The sequence below is a fragment of the Balaenoptera physalus genome (genome assembly GCF_965194825.1).
Source record: "Balaenoptera physalus genome assembly, chromosome: 7".
NCBI lineage: Eukaryota > Metazoa > Chordata > Mammalia > Artiodactyla > Balaenopteridae > Balaenoptera > Balaenoptera physalus.
Genome location: NC_138886.1, coordinates 7,737,297 through 7,755,185, shown reverse-complemented (window position 1 = coordinate 7,755,185; position 17,889 = coordinate 7,737,297). Strand labels below are relative to the sequence as shown.

The following is a 17,889-nucleotide window of genomic DNA, read 5'->3' as shown; positions in this document are numbered from 1 at the left end:
AGCACAGGTGCCTAACTCTGCCTGGACTTAGAGGCGCGAACGCGGCTTGGCGGGGCGGGAGGGCGGGGCGGGGTCGGGCTCAGGGGACTTTGCGCCTTTGGGTGGAAGGGAAGCCCGGAAGATGCGGGCTTTGAAGGCGGGCCTGAAGAGCTGGGCTTTACCCCTGAGGGGCAGGGAGTGCTAGGGAAGAGTGTGACAGCATCATATCCGCCCAGATTAGATCACTCGGCTCTGGTGAGAACCAAGACAGAGGCAATGGGGAAGGAGGGGTGGGTTGAGTCAAGATCGCCTAGGCTTCCAACCAATAGATCTGGGTGCTGGCCTTGGAGAGGTCCGGTGTTGAATTGGGGCTCCACCGCCTTCTGGCTAGGCGACCCTGGCTGATGCAGGAGTCCTCTCTGAGCCTGTTTCTTCGTCTGTAAAATGAGTACCCCCTCCCGGGGTTTGTGTGTGTGTGTGTCTGTGTGTGTCTGTGTCTGTGTGTCTGTGTCTGTGTCTGTGTATGATATTACATAATGTTTAGCACTGGCACCTGGCACAGGGGAGCTTAGCAAATTGCCAAAGTAAAGAAAAAAAAAACTAAAAATAATGCTCATGCTGGTGAAGGTAGGGAAGGCAGCGGTGGCTTCCTGTGTTAATTTATCTTTCTGGAAAGCAATCTGAAAATTCTCTATCAAGACTCTTGAACGTGTTCTGCCCCTTGACCTGGTCCCCACTTGTAAGGAATCTAGCCCAAGAAAATAATCAGAAACAAACCTTTTAAAAGACAGCAGGTTTTGGGGGCTTCCCTGGTGGCGCAGTGGTTGAGAATCTGCCTGCCAGTGCAGGGGACACGGGTTCGAGCCCTGGTCTGGGAAGATCCCACATGCCGCGCAGCAGCTGGGCCCGTGAGCCACAATTACTGAGCCTGCGCATCTGGAGCCTGTGCTCCGCAACAAGAGAGGCCGGGATAGTGAGAAGGCCGCGCACCGCGATGAAGAGTGGCCCCCGCTTGCCACAACTAGAGAAAGCCCTCGCACAGGAACGAAGACCCAACACAGCCATAAAAATAAATTAAATTAATTAATTAATTAAAAAAAAAAAGACAGCAGGTTTTGGGCTTCCCTGGTGGCACAGTGGTTAAGAATCCACCTGCCAATGCAGGGGACACAGGGTCGAGCCCTGGTCCGGGAAGATACCACATGCCACGAAGCAACTAAGCCCATGTGCCACAACTACTGAGCCTGTGCTCTAGAGCCCGTGAGCCACAACTACTGAGCCCACGTGCCACAACTACTGAGGCTGCGCACCTAGAGCCCATGCTCCGCGACAAGAGAAGCCACTGCAATGAGAAGCCCGCGCACCGCAACAAAGAGTAGCCCCTGCTTGCCGCAAGTAGAGAAAGCCCGCGCGCAGCAACAAAGACCCAATGCAGCCAAAAATAAATAAATTAAATAAATTTATTGTTAAAAAAGACAGCAGGTTTCTGTGATAACCTATATGAGAAAAGCATCTAGAAAAGAATGAATATATGTATATGTATAACTGAATCACTTTGCTGTATACCTGAAACTAACACAACATTATAAATCAACTATACTCCAATAAAATTAAAGTATACTTTTTTTAAAAAGCCAGCAGGTCGCTCACAGAAACATTATTTATAATAGCTATCTGGAAAATAATCAACTTGGAGAACAGCTAAATAAATCATGGTGTCTGCCTCTCAAGGAATAGCACACAGCCTTCAGAAAGTATGTCTTCAAAGGATATTTAAACACTCATGATATGATATGAATTGAACTCAGTAGGTTACAAAAGTGCATACACATTATGACCCCAGTTTTGGAAAGAATAAATGTGTGTAGTGGGCTCATGGGTGGGAGGCTGGGGGATTCACTTTCTCTCCTTTTTTACTAATTTGCTGTGACCAGTTGGATGACTTTATCATGGGGAGGGAGTGGACATTTTTTTTTTAATGTATATGACCTTGTGCTGCCTCCTTGAAGACCAGACTAGATTGTGGATGGAAACTCTCTGGGGACACTGTTTGGGGCTAGACTCGTGTTAATTGCTTTTAATCAGTCCCTTACAGGCAAAGCCCCCCAGTGAAGTATGTTCAGAGGGAGAAGAGAGGCCCCATCTCTCTGCATCCCAAATGAAGTCAGACGATGTAGCATCACCTGGAGGCCTCATTCCTGCCTCTACTTTGAGATGCACCTTTATCATGAAATAGACTCATACTCATGTGGCTCTATGTCCAGACCTATTTGCTCCATGAATCTACTTGTTTCTTCCCGTGATGATATCACATAGTGTGATTGTTATAGTTTGGGAATATATTTTAATGCCTAACAACACAAGCCCCTGATACTGTTATGTTTTTTAAAAATTTCTTGCCAATTCCCAATCATGTAAATTTTGGGGGGTAAGTTATAGAATGATTTTTGTCAAACCTTCTCCCTCCCCCACCCATGCCAAAATCCCATCAGAATTTCGACTGGTGTTGCATGAAATGTGTTTAAGTTGGAGAAACACAGCCAATTTCATCCCAAGTTTTTCAGTTTAAGGATGAGGTAAACATCTCCATCTATTCAAGCACTGCGTTATGTTATGGTTTTGCAGGCTTCTTGATCTAACATCTGCGCAGTTTCGATAGTGGCTATTGTCGCTATTTTCCCAGTACACTTTCTAACCAGCTATTGATTATGGTGTCTTTATCCTGTAACCTGCTACTTCCTCCTCTTATTTCTGCCCTCAGTAATGTCATGTGCCCTTTGACAGTAGAAAGCAGCTGCTGAGTTGTCCCCATGTCCTTGGGACACCAGCTCAGAGCCCTGTACATCATGGTTGCTTGGGGAAGGTTGATTAATGAGCAAACGAATGAACGAATGACTCCAGGATGCAGTTTCCTCCTTCCATTCTCAGGTTGGTGTTCATCGCAGCAGCTCTTCCCTTCTTGACATCTATGTCCATCACCGCACAGCAGCAAGTCCCATCAAGGCACCCAGCACAGCACACCAACACAGGCTCACTGAGTATGCCCACAACCAGACGCCCACCTCAGAAACCCCAGGAATAGTCCGTGCTTAGCGACAGCTCCCGGTCATACTAGAGCAGAGAAAAATATAAGGCCATATGGTTATCATGTTGCCTCCCCAGTATCTGTCATCCACCTGTGCCTTTACCTATTATTAGGCAGGGTGAGGGGAACAGAGAACAGAGGTGGGAGTGGCATGGTGGGCACAGCCTTGTTGCTGCCCCTACCTTCCAGAGTGACCTGGGGCAGGACCCCTCCCGACTTAGGATCTGAGTTTGGCCATCTCTGCTGCACAGGACTGGCTTGTGTGTAATACGGTCTCCCCACCGCTTACCAGGTTCAGCCACAGTGGCTGCCTTCTGTCCCCAAAGTAACTAAATTTCCCTTACAATGCTCCCCCCTCCTCTCACTCGTCACCAGGCCGATTCCTGTCCAGTCTTCCCAGCTCAATTCAAACATCACCTCTTCAGGAGGCCTTTCCTGATTGCCAGATATACCTTCAAAGCCCTCTGTCCACAGGGGGAATAATTGGGTAATCTGGGGCCCCCTGGGGCCTGGGATTTCCAGAAGCTGAGCCATCCAGGGATAGAGCTGACCCCCAATCCACACCTCCAGACCTATCTCTGTCTCTCCTGGCTCGTTTATGATCCCTTATCCTTCCCACCAAGAGGTGACATGCTTTGCTACCTTCATGAGGCTGAAGTTTCTTCAGACAGTACAACGGTAATAATGATTATAATTATACTAATCATAGCTCTAATGATTCACTGTTTCAGGCACTGTTTTCATGTTTTACCTGAATTATTACATCACTGAATCCTCCTCACACAACCCTATGAGTTAGGTAATAGTCTTATCCCCTTTTTACAGATGCAGAAACTGAGGGCCAGGGAGGTGAACTGACTTGCCCAAGGTCATTGGGTTAGACAGTGGTAGGGGTGGGATTTGAACATCAGGCAATCTAGCTTTGGAGCTGCGCCCTTGATCCTCAGCATACAAGGGGTCTAGGCTTATGTTGTTCTTCCAGGCTTATGTTTTCTTCCAGGCTTATGGGGAGCCCCTCATTGTAAGATGGGGCAGTGCAAGCACAGATGCCTGGACCGTCGTGCCCCAAAGCCCCTGGGAAATCTTGGTGCCCATCCCCCAGCCACACAGAGGAGGGCACTATGTGTGCCCCAGACTGGCCCAGATGCTTCTTCAGCAGTGACCTTGCCCCAGACATGGCCAGGTGTCTTGGCTTCATGCACCTGGTCTGCTTAGTTTGTCTTCTTCTCCCAGTGGATCCGCATTCTAGCAGGATAAGTCCTGCATCTTATTAACCTCTTCATCCCCCTATGTCTTGCTTGAGGTCTGGCATGAAGTAGCCACTGATTAATACCTGCTGAAGAATAAATGAATGAATGAATCCAAAGGGCCAGACCCTGAGCAGACTTAATGACTAAATATAATGGCTTGACCCAGGAGCTATAGGGTCAAGGCTGCGCAATAAGGCCATTGCACAATTCAATACAATCGGCATTTATTGAGCACCTGCTGTATGCCCAACAAAAACCCCATCAGAAGGGACTAGTGTTTTATTTCATGTGCATTAAAAGTGTATAGGTTGCAAGAGCTGGTGCAGTATAGGATATAAACATAGAAGCCCTGGGTCTCACCTACCTCCATTCACATCTTCACTCCATCACTTTCTGGCTTTGTGACCTCAGCCACATTCCTCTTTGTGCCTCAGTTGCCTCATCTGTCAAGGGGAACTAATAAGAACTTCTCCCTCCCGAGGGTGGAATCTCTCAGCACACCTGGCCCAGGGGGAAATGCCCAGTGAGTGTTCCTGCTACTGATCTGCAAGCATAGGTGGTGGTTACAGCTTCAGGGGCTCCAGAGAGAATTCTCCCTCGTTAGTGCTCAAAGTGGAGGGTCAAAGCCATTTCTAAGACTCTCATTTAACTCATTGGCCTTCTGGACCCCCAACTTCTCAGCACCCGGGAGAACCATCTGCAGTATCCCTCCTTCGGTCCTCACCAAGCCCTGTGGGAACAAAGACAGTGTAGACTTCAGGTTCGTTTCCTTCCTGATTCCATACCTTTGCTTATGCTGATTCCTCTGCCCAGAACATCAGCACTTCTCTATTCACACTCCCCCCAAGTGGCATTTTATCCATCCATTCTTCAAGCCCAGCACAGTCATTTTTAGCAGACCAGGGGACAAAACCAGAGCACTGCCATACAGTGGGAAATTATGCAGCCGTGAACAAGGAATGTGACCAAACTGTTCTTACGCTGAAAGACGTCAAAGACATACTGTTGCTAAAAAAGCAAGTTGCATATAATATGTATTAGAGCTCCAACTTTGATGTGCACCGGAATCTCCAAGGGCCCTTGGTTCTTGTTAAATGCAGGTTGTGATCCCACAGGTCATGAGTGAAGCCTGAGAGTCTGCATTTCTGAAAAACTCGGGTTGATGCCCAGGCTGCTGGTCTGGCATGGGTGATACAGCAGTACAGGATTTATAGTATGATCCTATTTCTATAAAAACAAAATGAAACAAAATGAATATATATGGGATAAGCCAGAGAATAAACTCTAAGCTATAAGTAGTGGTTATTTCTGGGTGGGAGAATGACCAGAAGCTTTCAAACACTGTGTAAAGTCTGATTTTTACAATAAGTTTCCCTATTGTAATTAGGAAAAACAACCCAGCCATGATGGTGCTCTTCTAGGCAGACATCTGTAACCTGCACCCTCTTTCCAAATTAATGGCTCCAATTCAGGCTTCATCTCTGCCCTCTCTGGCTCTCAGAGCATAATAATGGGCTGGCTCGGAGCAGCTGCACAGGATGTGCGTTGTGTGTGACTGATGCTCCAGCTATCTGGAAGGCTGTGATCAGCAGCAGCAGTTTAATAAGGGTCTCCTAAGTGCCAGGCCAGGGCCATGCCCTTCGCAGGCATTCCCACATTGGATAACTGAGGCTCAAAGATGTGGAGGGACCTGGATCACACAGCTCGTCTGAGACCCAGGCCTGGCTCCTGGGATGGGATCCGCTTATTCCCCTCTGCCTGCCTGGAAAATTCCTCCCCTAGATGTCCACACGAGTTGCTCCCTCACTTCCTTCAGGTCTCTGCTCAAATTTTTACCTTATCAGAGTCCTCCTCTGACCACTCTATACAAAATAGCAACACTACCCCCTCCTCCAACTTCCCCAGCTTTCTTGCTTTCCAAAGCACTCATCACCATCTGACAGTCATATTTATTGGCTTATTTGTGCTTTGTTCTTCTTTTTCCACTAGACTCTAAGCCACATGTGGGTAAGGGCTTTATCCATTTTGCTCATTGCTTTATCTCTGGGGTCTAGCATAGTTCCTGGCTTAATAAATATGCATTAAATGGGTGAATGCACAACAGTCTCCAATTCACAGGCCACTGATCTCCCAGCAGTGCCCCCACTCTGTTCACAGACAGAGTGACCTGCTAATCCCCAGTAGCACAGGGTAGGCTGGCCTTTCTTTCCAGCCTTATGGGGAGTCCAAATTAGGTTCCTTAAATGCAGAGGTGGATGGCTAGGCCTGGGGCCCCATAGTCTCTCCGTGCGAAAAGGATAAACAGGGTAGGGTTGTAGGAGCCCTGGATTCAGATCCCACTGTTTTACCACCACCCTGATGGTTTGGGGAAAAGACTGTCACTCTCCAGGACAAGAAGTCCCAACTGTCCCAAGAAGGCCCTTCCAAGCGTCAGGGGCTTTGTACTTGCCGTTCATTTGGCCTGGCTGGCTCCTTCTCAACATTTAGGTCTCTTCTCAAATGTCACCTCCTCAGAGAACCCCACTAACCTCCCAGGCTAAAGAGGACTCCGCACCCACACAGGTACCTCTCTTCACACCCCATGTTTATTTCTCCCATCACTATTAGTATAAACTATTTTCACTTTTACTGTTTCATTTATCTGTTTATTCATTTACTGTCTGTCTCCACTGTAAGATCTATGAGCGAAGATCTTGTTCTTGTTCTTGTTTACTGTTGTATCTCCAACTGTCTGTCTTGTTTACTGTTGTATCTCCAGCGCCTAGAACAGGGTCTGGCTTATAGTAGGTGCTCAGTAAATATTTGTTGAATTAATGTTCTATATCTTCTCCTTCTAGAAACAGGGAAACTGAGGCCCAAAGGCGGGAAGGACAATGCCGGAGATAAATTAGCCACAACCTAGAGTAGAAGGCAGTGAGGGCAAGTGGAACTGAAGGTCAGGAGACTGTGACCGTGGAGGAGGCCCATGTCTCCAAGCCTCAGTTTCCTCATCTGTACGATGGAGTGAGGCAGTCATGACCACTATCCGAGGGGCCTGGTACTAACGGTACCTAGTACCTAGGAGACCGTGACCATTTCCAGGAATGATATCTGCGGTGCAGCATCTGCGCTTCCCCCAGACACGGCTCGAGCTCCCCAAAAGCCGCAGAAGGAGAAAACTACAGTCCCCATAGTGCCACGGGCGGCGCCTGCGCATGGCTGCCGGCCCGGAGGGCTGCTGGCGCCCTCTAGCGGTACTCTGGCGCAGCGCTCCGCTCCGATCCCCGAGGGGCGGGGGGCCCGCGGCGCAGGCAGTCTGAGCGCGAGGCTGCCGCGGCGGAGCCAAAGCCGGGAGCCCAAGCGGCCGCCGGATCGCAGCCCGCGGGGCCAGCCACAACCATGGGCAACCGTGGCATGGAGGATCTCATCCCGCTGGTCAACCGGCTGCAGGATGCCTTCTCCGCCATCGGCCAGAACGCGGACCTCGACCTGCCGCAGATCGCCGTGGTGGGCGGCCAGAGCGCCGGCAAGAGCTCGGTGCTCGAGAATTTCGTAGGCAGGTAGGAGCGGCGCGACCCTGAACTCGGACTCCCCCCGCCCAGGTCCTCCGGGCCTCGCCACCCGGCCCCGACGGCAGCCCCTGGCGCTGCACCGCGGAAGGCGCGCCCCCCGCTTCCAGCCAGAAGGAGGCGGCCCACCCCCGCCACGAGAGCCCCTCAGGGGCGCAGCGCCCCCGGCTTGTCCGCAAACGTCAAGCCAGCGGCCACGGGATCACGCCCCCCTCCTCAGCCCCATCCTTTGGGGAAGACAGCGAGACCCTGGCAAAGGGCTGTACCCCCAACCCCCCTTGGGTACTGAGGGGCCTGCATTACTCAGCTCCTCCCTTCGGCTCTGGGGGTCTCTTGAGACGGGCAGCATCCCTGGGGCAGTGCCCCCAACCCCAGGCCCTACGGAGGACAGCTCCCTCCTCTCATGGGAATTCCCGGACCGTGGCAGGGGACCCCCCCCCCCGCCATAGCCCCTGGGAGAGGACATAGCCCCGTGGGCATCGGGGATCAGACGCAGCCTCCCCCCGTCACACACACACCTCTGCGGCTCCAGCCGCCATCCGTGCGCAGCGCGGAAGAGGGGGGCGGCGCGGGTTGCAGGATGAGGAAGAGGACGGGGTGGGGGAGAAACCGCTTCTGATCCTCTACTGAGCAGCCGGCCCCTTGCCCCGCCGCCGCCCCTGGGTGGGGGCACCTGTCAATGTCGTTCTCCCCTTGGCCTGGCAGAGGGATTGTAATGGAGGGAGAAGGCGGCGGAGGGCAGAGATGACTAAGACAGGGAGGCAGGATGGCGGGGAGGGGGGAGCCATTTGCACAACCTAATCCCCCTCCTGGCTCTGATCCCACAAGGCGCTGGGAGGGCCGGGTGGCAAGGAGTCGGGGGCAACCACAAAGACAAAGGGTGTCCTGGGTTTAGGGAGGCAGGCAGGGTTGTGACCCCCACCCCAGGGTCCCCCAAGAAAGGGAGGCAGAGATGGCTTTTCGAGTGCTGAGAAGGAGAGAGAGAGGATGGCGCTCTCAGCCCGGTGCTGGAGACCGAGTGCGGGCTGGGCGGACTGAGAGGGGGGGGCGGGAGAATTGACACTGACCGGCCCACTGTGTCATCTCCCTCCCTCGCCTTCTTCAGAAACCCTAGCTTTGTGCCAATGACCTTCATGGCTAAAGAAGCAAACGACATGGGGGAGAGGGAGGCAGGTAGAGGCTTCCGCCCTCAGAGGGACAGCAGTTCCGGGAGAGACATCCTGGGTCCAAGCCAGCTTCTGCTGTGAAACCTCAGGCGAGTCACTGCCCTCTCAGAGCCTCAGTTTCCCCATCTCTAATATGGACAGTTGGACCGGATGGTTTTTCCTGCCCCACAAATGACCTGGGAAGCCCAGTGTCAACCCCAGGGATGAGAGGGAAGGATCCTGCCTGGAGCTATGAATCTGGGGGGGCGGCCAGGCCCATCTGGTCAGCAGAGGGGGACGCCGTCTGTCTCCCAGGGCCGGGCTCCCAAAGAACCCCCTCCTAGTCATGTGACCCCCCAGAGCAGCAGAGGCACAGGCAAGAGACACACAGATGGTCCCCGTCCCTACGCCTGGCTGTCAGAGTGAGGGGGTGGGAGGACCCTGGAGACAATAAAGCCCCGGGGTCTCCGTGCTTTATATGGCACTCGTGGACATCCAGCGCTTTCCAGTGTACAAACCATAGGCCTGCCTTTCATCCATTGAACATCTGCTGAACGCCTGCTCTGTGCCTGCTGCGTGCCTGCTGCATGCTCTGGGCAGGGGGCACAGAGGGGAAGGTGACCCCAGGTCCCATCTGCTGCACCCTTCCCATGTGCCCCATGCCATGCAATATGGGATGGGTCACAACAGCCCCATGAGGCAGGTACCATGATGCCCATCCTGCAGGTGAGGAAACTGAGACACTGAGGTTAGAGGCCATGTCCAAGGTCACAGGGCCAGGAAGGACAGAATCTATTAGACTCCAATCTGGAGCCTGCACAGCCTCTAAGAGCCCAGCTCTGCACTGAGCAAAGGGACGTGCAGGGGTGTGGACCCCCATTTTCCCCATCTGAGTGATGGGCAGACTGACAGCTGCTGCCCTGCCTTCCTGAGACTGTGGCCGTGGGGCTCCAGTGAATTCATGGGTGTAAAAGCCCCCTTTTGTAAACACGTGGGAGGGAGGTGTTGACTGTCAGTTAGGTTTGGGGCCTGCATGTGCCAGGACAGACCAGGCCCCTGCCGTTTCGGAGTTCACTGTCCAGCAGAGAGAGGTGCCAGTAAGTAGACAGCACAGCAGGCCAGCCTGGTCACAGCTGATTTCGGCAACTGTTTGCTTGTTGAGTGGTGGAGTGAGATGTGGATTCTGCCCCAGGAGGCCTGGGCCCTCTCGCAACCCAATACCCTTTGACTGTGGCCCTGCAGGAGGATGCAGGGGTGTACAGGGGCAGAGCAGGGGCCAGTGAGCCTGAGGCGGAGAAGTGAGCAGGGAAGCATTACTTGATCCTCATGAAAGCTAGTGAGGAGGCCGGTGTTGGAGTGCAGTCGGGAAACTGAGGTTCACCGGGGCCCCCAGCCAGCCCTGCCTGCTCCGTCATGGGTCCCAGCCTCTCTACCTAAGACTAGGTCCCCAGACCCATAAGCATGGTAACAGTGGCTCTGCCTCCTGGGGCTTCCCGGGAGTCAACCCCCCATGGAGAGGAAGTGGAAAATACAACAGAGGAAGCAGAGATTGCTCCAGGCCAGCCCGGGCTCCCAGGCAACCAGGAGGACCCTGTTGTCAGCTCTGCAATGGAGGTGACCCAAGCAGCTGCCCAGGACCCCGCTAGGACTGGTCTGGGTCTATGCTATTTCTTTGTCCCTCTTTTACAGAAGGGAAAACTGAGGCTGATTCACTGAGTCATTCAGCAGATATATGAAGAAGAAAACTGGGGAATGGGGTCAATGCTGGGAGGGAAAAGGGCCACTTTCCACAGGGAGGTCAGAGAAGGTCTCTAGGAGGTGGTGGCATCTGAGAGGAGAACTGAGGGATGAGAAACCACGTGACTATCTGGGGAGAGCATTCTAGGCAGAGGGAACAGCAAATGCAAAGGCCTTGGGGCAGTAATGAATTTGGTGTGTTTGAAGAACAGAAAGGAAGCACTGGGGCTGGTGTTTTGTGAGCAAGGCGGACACAGCATCGGGGAGTAGGCTGGGGCTAGATCTACAAGGCCCTCAGATTATGCTGAGGAGCTGGGTTTGTTTTCATTATTATCAGAAGCTTTTAAGTAATGGAGTGACTTGAGCTGATTCCAGCAAGTATGTGACTTGGGAAGGGGGGCAGGAGACAGATGAGGAGGTTGCTGCGGTGGGCAGAGGTGGCAGGGCCTGGACCAGGGCTTTAGCAGAGAGAGGAGGAGACCTGTGGGGTTCAGGATGTATTTTGGAGGAAAGTCCCAAAAAACCTGCTGGTGGATGGGATGTGGAAGGTGAGGAAAGAAGAATCCAAGATGACTTCCGCACCTTTGACCCCAGGTGGGTGTTGGTGCCATTAACAGAGTAGGGAGGAGCCAGTTGGGGGGCTGGGGGTAAGATCAGGAGTTTGGTTTTGAACTCTTTGAGTCTGAGATGTCAGGTGGGCAGTGTGGTGATGCAAGTCGGAAGCTCAGGGGGAAGGCTGGCTGGAAATATAAATTTGGAAGAGATGGGATGTAAACCCGTGAGCATAGATGAGATCATCTTGGGGGTAAGTGCAGACAGAGGAGTGTGCGTGGGCCCCAGGACACCCCAGCATTTTGTGAGCGGATGTCTGGTGCCCTAGGTTTCCCTTTGTCTGCCCCCAGCTGCGTGCCCCCTCCCCACAATACCCATCCGGCGTCAAGTCTGGTGTCCTGGGATAGACTTCCAGCCTCCGACGCCCCTGGCCTTGCTCACCCAGGCATGCTGACATTTGGGCAGTGCCCACCTTCCCTCCCGTTTGGTCCCTGGGGAGGCCAAGGCCAGTGGGAGTGTGGCAGAGGGGCTGAGCGCTCAGGCTCTGGAATCAGACCTGGGTTTGTAGCTTACTTCTGCCACTTACAAGCTGGGCAACATTGGGCATGTTTCTTAAACCCTGCTCGGCTGCTATTTCCTCATCTGTAAAATGGGGATAATAATAGCACCTCCCTCATGGGATTGTGGCTAGTGTTGACGTCATACCCGTGAAGCACTCGGGGTAAGGTCTGGCACAGAGGATGCACCCATTCTGTTCCTGCCTGGGCATAGGTACCAGCTGGGAGGAGGGCCAGGGTGAGGGTGGAGGTGGGAGAATCTCCTCTAGCCAGGGTAGCGAAGGGAGCCTGGGGAGTGAGCCTCTGCCCAGAGCCCCCGGGCAGCCTGGGGGTAGTGTTTTGGGTTTCCCTGGTGACTCTGCCTACCCCTGCTCAGGCTCCCTGCCTCCTACCAATCCCCTTGCCCCTTCCTCTGCATTCGCGTCCCAGCACAGACTTGTGCTGGTCTCTGGCGTCAGAGAGCCCAGCCTCTCTCTTGGTCAGCCCCAGCTCCTGCCGTGGGGGACAGCTCACTCCCCACTACTAAGATCTGTCGCTTCCTCTGAACACTTCGGGCTACATCTTAGTGGTCCCATTTCCCAGGTTTGAAGGCTGAGGCCAAAGATGATTAGGGGATAACTGAGACATCAAAAGTAGAAAGTCACTGACTGGAGGGGGCAGAGAGAACTGACATCTCCTTGGCACTTGCAGCGTGCCAGGCCCTAAGGATACAGCTCTGAAGAAGCCAGACCCACCCCTATTCTGGGGGAGGCGGGGCTGCGGGGGAGGGAGCCCACAGCTGAGCAGGACAGACAGACGCTACATCACACAAAGAGCTCTTCTGTTGTGTGTTGGAAAAAGGGTACCAGGAGCCTCGATTTTGAAGGGAGGGGAGTCATCAGGGGGCCAGGGAAGGCATTTGAGCATTTAAGTCTGGGCCTGAACAAAAATAGGACTTGGTCAGGCAAAGGAGTGAACACACTCCAGGTGCAGGGTCCCACGTGAGCAAAGGCCCGAGGTGGGAGGGAGCCCAGTGGGTCTGAGAACCCGGACGAAGGGCAGTGAGGAGCAGAGGTCACAGCGAGACCAGGAGGGTCGGGGGGGCACTGCCGGCCCTTCAGCCATCCCCACCCAGAGAGTCCACCATGCTGCCGGGCAGCTACACCCTGCTCCCGCTCTCCCTGCTCAGAGCGCGCACCTGCCACGCGCCCACAGCCAGACCCGCCAGAGGATGTCTTCCCCAAACCCCCGCCCCACCCAGTGGCCCCAAGGAGCTGGGAATGAAAGGTGACTCTGGCAGACGGCAGCTGATCCCGGCGCCAGGAGAATCGAGTTTCCCAGGCCTTGGCTGGGGTCGGAGGGTCGGAACCTGGCGGGCGGGTGAGGAGGGGCCGGGCGGGAGCTGGAGGCAGCCAGTCACGGACGTGGTGTTATCAGCCCTGGAACAAGAGCAGAAGTGGAGCCCACGTGCCATATGTCTAAATATTCCTGTTATAAATCAAGCTAAGGAACTGCTAAATACAATACATTCTGCCCTCCCGCCTTGACAAACACACCTTCAAAGCAACCTGGCAGGCTGGTGTTGAATATAGAATTTCAGACTCCTCCGAGTTCTGTGATGGGATGGGAAGCGTCTCTCTCCAGGCTGCCCTCATATTCCAGCTCCATCCCCGTCCCCAGAAAGGATCCCCCTTAGCCCCCGGGGGTTGCCTCCCCGAAGCGAGGGCCGCCCCGAGTCGGGGCAGAAGCTAGAGGTAGGCTTGAGACCCCTAGGAGGGGTGCACAGGCTCCAGTTGGGCACCTTCCCTTGGTCCTTGGGAACCCCATGCTTCATGGGGAAGGTGAGGCCGGAGATCTCAACTGGGATGGGGTGCAAGGTCAGGGCCCCGATTCCCCAGGTCCAAGGGCAGCGCTGACTATTGTCTTCTTGGAACCAACAACCCGTCAGTAGGAGGAGCATCAGCCCAAGTTTTCAGATGGTGAAATGGCACAGAGAGGGTAGGGGACCTGCCTGAAGTCACACAGCAGTGGAATCAGAGGCAGGGCAGGAACCAGCACAGGTCTCCTGCCTCCATGTGAATGCCCACCATCTTCACCCCAACCCATGTGCCTACATCTCCATACACCTCAGCTTCTCCTCCTCTGCTCTCTCTGGTTGTCTCTCGGGCACTCTTACCCCCTCCCTGGACTGAAATCTGGCTAGGGAATATGAACTGTTTGCAGCAGTCAGCTCTAGCAACTTGGAATTAATTACTACAGGCAACAGGAAAAAGAGGAATATTGGCCTTGGAAGGTGTTTGAGACAGTCACCTAAATGGCATCTTCCCAGTGCCCTGGCCAGAGGCCCCGGGATCAGCTCCCCCCTCCTCTCTCATCCTCTCCATCCATTCAGTCTACAAGCCCCGTGTATTCTGCCCCAGTCCACCCGCCTCTCTCTACCTTGGCCACCACCACCTTTGTCTTAGCACCTGGGTCAGCCACCTCTCTTGCCATTCTCCGTCTGACAGCACAGAACTCTCTATGGCTTCCCAATCTGATCCCCTCTGCTTGAAGCCCTCCTTAGCCCCCCTGCCCTCCAACCAGAGCCCTAGCTCCTGAGTTGGGACCCTGAGGCCTGCCTTACCCAGCCTGGCTTCCCCTCCAGCCGCTCCCTCCTGGGCCACCTGGGTATCTTGCAGTTCATGGGAAAATGGGCCATCCCTCTCTCTCACTCTCCTGAGTGCCGTTGCGTGTGCTGTCCTCTCTGCCGGGAAGGCTCTTCACCACACCTCCGTCTTCTTCCTTCACTGGCTCAACCTCCAAGTCTCACATCAGCCAACACCTCCTCCAGGATGCCTTCCCTGATCACCCTCCAGCCCATGACCTCCGTGTGTATGGTAGGGCTCAGTTTTTCCAGAATGAGGGACCATAGAGGGAGAACGAGGCCCATGGCCTTGGGCTGAGAGCTCCCGGCAGAGGAGTTCCAACCAAGGTTACTATGGACATTTTACCTGTTTATTACTGCGTCACTCTTTTATCACTGGTCTTAGCACAGGGAAACAAGGCCACCAACCAGGATAGGGAGAAACATCTCAGCAGGTGAATGCAATGCTCTCTAGCACACACAGGCACCTAGCACATGACGGGCTCTCAGGTGGCTCATGGCATCACCAATGGGCACTCTGTTAGATCCTTCTACAGCCAGGATCTCAAGGCATCCCCTCAACAACCCTAGGAGGGAGTTGCTGGACTGTGTCCCATTTCACTGATGAGGAAACTGAGGTTAGGAGCAGGGAAATAATTTAGTGGTGGAGCTGAGATTCCTTCACAGCAAGCTGCTGGTGATAAGAAATAAGGATCCAGATGTAGCTCTGTATTGAGCGACTTGGGAAAAGTTTGTGCTGAGCTGTTAGGCAAGTAGAGCCACTGGTCAAGTGTGGCTCAGAGCCCCGGGCACAAGTGGGCATGTGAGGGGCACCTGACTTCATCTCTCTGAGCCTCGGTTTCTTCCCCTTTAAGTTGGGGAAACTGGACATGCCAACCTCACACAGCCATTCGAGAATCAAACGAGAGGATGCAGATTTCTTAAACAGCTTTATCAAGGTATAATTTACATGCCATAAAATTCACCCACTTTTAGTGCACACTTCAGTGATTTTTAGCATATTTACAGACGTGCAACCATCATCACTATCTAATTTTAGAACACTTCCATCACCCCCAAAAGAAACCTCGTGATGATGCAGATTTTAAAGCCCCCGGCAGAGTCCTTGGCCAGCAGTCAACAATGCATCAGTGTTTGCCATGACTATTATTATAAATGATAAAATGTTTACAGCGGTGAGCCCCAGGTGTTGCAGTGTTGGTTGCTTTTTATTTTTTCAACATTTTATTTATTTATTTATTTTTCTGACTCAATAGTTTGGAACAGCAATTTCTTTTTTTTTTGAATTTTGAATTTGATTTTATTTATTTTTTATACAGCAGGTTCTTATTAGTTATCCATTTTATGCATATTAGTGTATATATGTCAATCCCAATCCCCCAATTCATCCCACCACCACCACCACCCACCCCCGCCGCTTTCCCCCCTTGGTGTCCATACGTTTGTTCTCTACATCTGTGTCTCTATTTCTGCCCTGCAAACTGGTTCATCTGTACCATTTTTCTAGGTTCCACATATATGTGTTAATTTATGATATTTGTTTTTCTCTTTCTGCCTTACTTCACTCTGCATGACAGTCTCTAGATCCATCCACGTCTCTACAAATGACCCAATTTCGTTCCTTTTTATGGCTGAGTAATATTCCATTGTATATATGTGCCACATCTTCTTTATCCATTCGTCTGTTGATGGGCATTTGGGTTGCTTCCATGACCTGGCTATTGTAAATAGTGCTGCAATGAACATTGGGGTGCCTGTGTCTTTTTGAATTATGGTTTTCTCTGGGTATATGCCCAGTAGTGGGATTGCTGGGTCATATGGTAGTTCTATTTTTAGTTTTTTAAGGAACCTCCATACTGTTCTCCATAGTGACTGTATCAATTTACATTCCCACCAACAGTGCAGGAGGGTTCCCTTTTCTCCACACCCTTTCCAGCATCTGTTGTTTGTAGATTTTCTGATGATGCCCATTTCTAACTGGTGTGAGGTGATACCTCATTGTAGTTTTGATTTGCATTTCTCTAGTAATTAGTGATGTTGAGCAGCTTTTCATGTGCTTCTTGGCCATCTCAACATTTTATTTTGTGAAAAAAAATTTTTCAATTTTATTCTAATTTTTTATTTTTAAAATTAATTTTTATTGGAGTATAGTTGATTCACAATGTTGTGTTAGTTTCTGCTGTACAGCAAAGTGAGTCAGTTATACATATACATGTATCCACTCTTTTTTTAGATTCTATTCCCATATAGGTCATTATAGAGTACTGAGTAAAGTTCCTTGTGCTATACAGTAGGTTCTTATTAGTTATCTATTTTATATATAGTAGTCGAAAGTTTTTTTAAAGGGGGAACTTGTGATTTTTTAAGGTACGGGCAAAAGAGAAATTGATTTTCATTTTGAAAGTATAAAGTCATCAACACTTGAAGGAAAGGAAAGAGGAAGGAAGGGAGGGAGGCAGGAAGGAAAGAAGCAAAGAAGAAAGGTAGGAAGGATGGAAGGATACGGTGGAAGGAAAGATCACAGATTTTCTTTTTTATTTATTTATTTATTTATTTTTAACATTTTTTAAAAATTTATTTTATTTATTTATTTATTTATTTTGGCTGCGTTGGGTCTTTGTTGCTGTGCGCGGGCTTTCTCTAGTTGCGGTGAGCAGGGGCTACTCTTCGTTGTGGTGCGCGGGCTTCTCATTGCGGTGGCTTCTCTTGTTGCAGAGCATGGGCTCTAGGTGCCTGGGCTTCAGGAGTTGTGGCTCAAGGGCTCTGGAGCGCAGGCTCAGTAGTTGTGGCGCACGGGTTTAGTTGCTCCACGGCATGTGGGATCTTCCTGGACCAGGGCTCGAACCCGTGTCCCCTGCATTGGCAGGCAGATTCTTAACCACTGTGCCACGAGGGAAGCCCCATAGATTTTCTTTAGTAGAGAAAATGGATGTTGTGGAGAGAGCACCGGGCTTGGAGTCCAGAGCCCTGGGTACCAGTCCTACCCTGTCGCCAACTTGCACTGTGAACTTGGGCAACCCTCTTCCCCTTTTTATGCCTCAGTTTCCACATCTGTGCAATGAGGGCGATGGTGGGAAAACTGTAGGAGCTTCATCAAATCATTCTTTCGGTCGACAGGGGTGTCCCGAGTGCCCGCTCAGCGCCAGGCTCCGAGCTGGGTGCTGGGAATACGGTGGTAAACAGGACCAACCCAGCCCCTGCTCTCAGGACATCAGAATATCAGGGGAAGCTAAGGCCAGGGCTGCCCTAAAATGTTCAAACCTCAGCTGGAAATTCATGGGCTGTGCAACGAAGTGGGCCGGCCAGGGGCCTCCTGGGGCAGCAGGAACAGAGAGGGACTTGTTGCCTGGCCTCACCTCCTCCCCACTGTGTTTCTTGGCCCATCCACTCCCTCACCTCCACCCTGGATCCCT

The 17,889-nt window shown here is 52.1% G+C and overlaps 1 protein-coding gene across 17 annotated transcripts in view; it reads left to right on the top strand.

Annotated features, from left to right (window-relative positions):
* The first annotated feature begins 7,582 nt into the window (after nucleotides 1-7,582).
* Nucleotides 7,583-17,889, top strand: part of DNM1 (dynamin 1) — a 45,235-nt gene continuing 34,928 nt past the window's right edge. For 11 of the 17 annotated variants that reach the window (XR_014265481.1, XR_014265482.1, XR_014265483.1 and 8 more), the window contains exon 1: nucleotides 7,584-7,853. Coding sequence is in view for 13 of the 17 variants with exons in the window: in XM_082468336.1 (XP_082324462.1) it covers nucleotides 7,693-7,853 (161 nt within the window). In the remaining 4 variants the exon portion in view is untranslated. Of the gene's footprint in view, nucleotides 7,854-17,889 lie in introns of all 17 variants that reach the window. The other 6 variants (XM_082468339.1, XM_082468338.1, XM_082468334.1 and 3 more) reach the window with 2 other exon arrangements.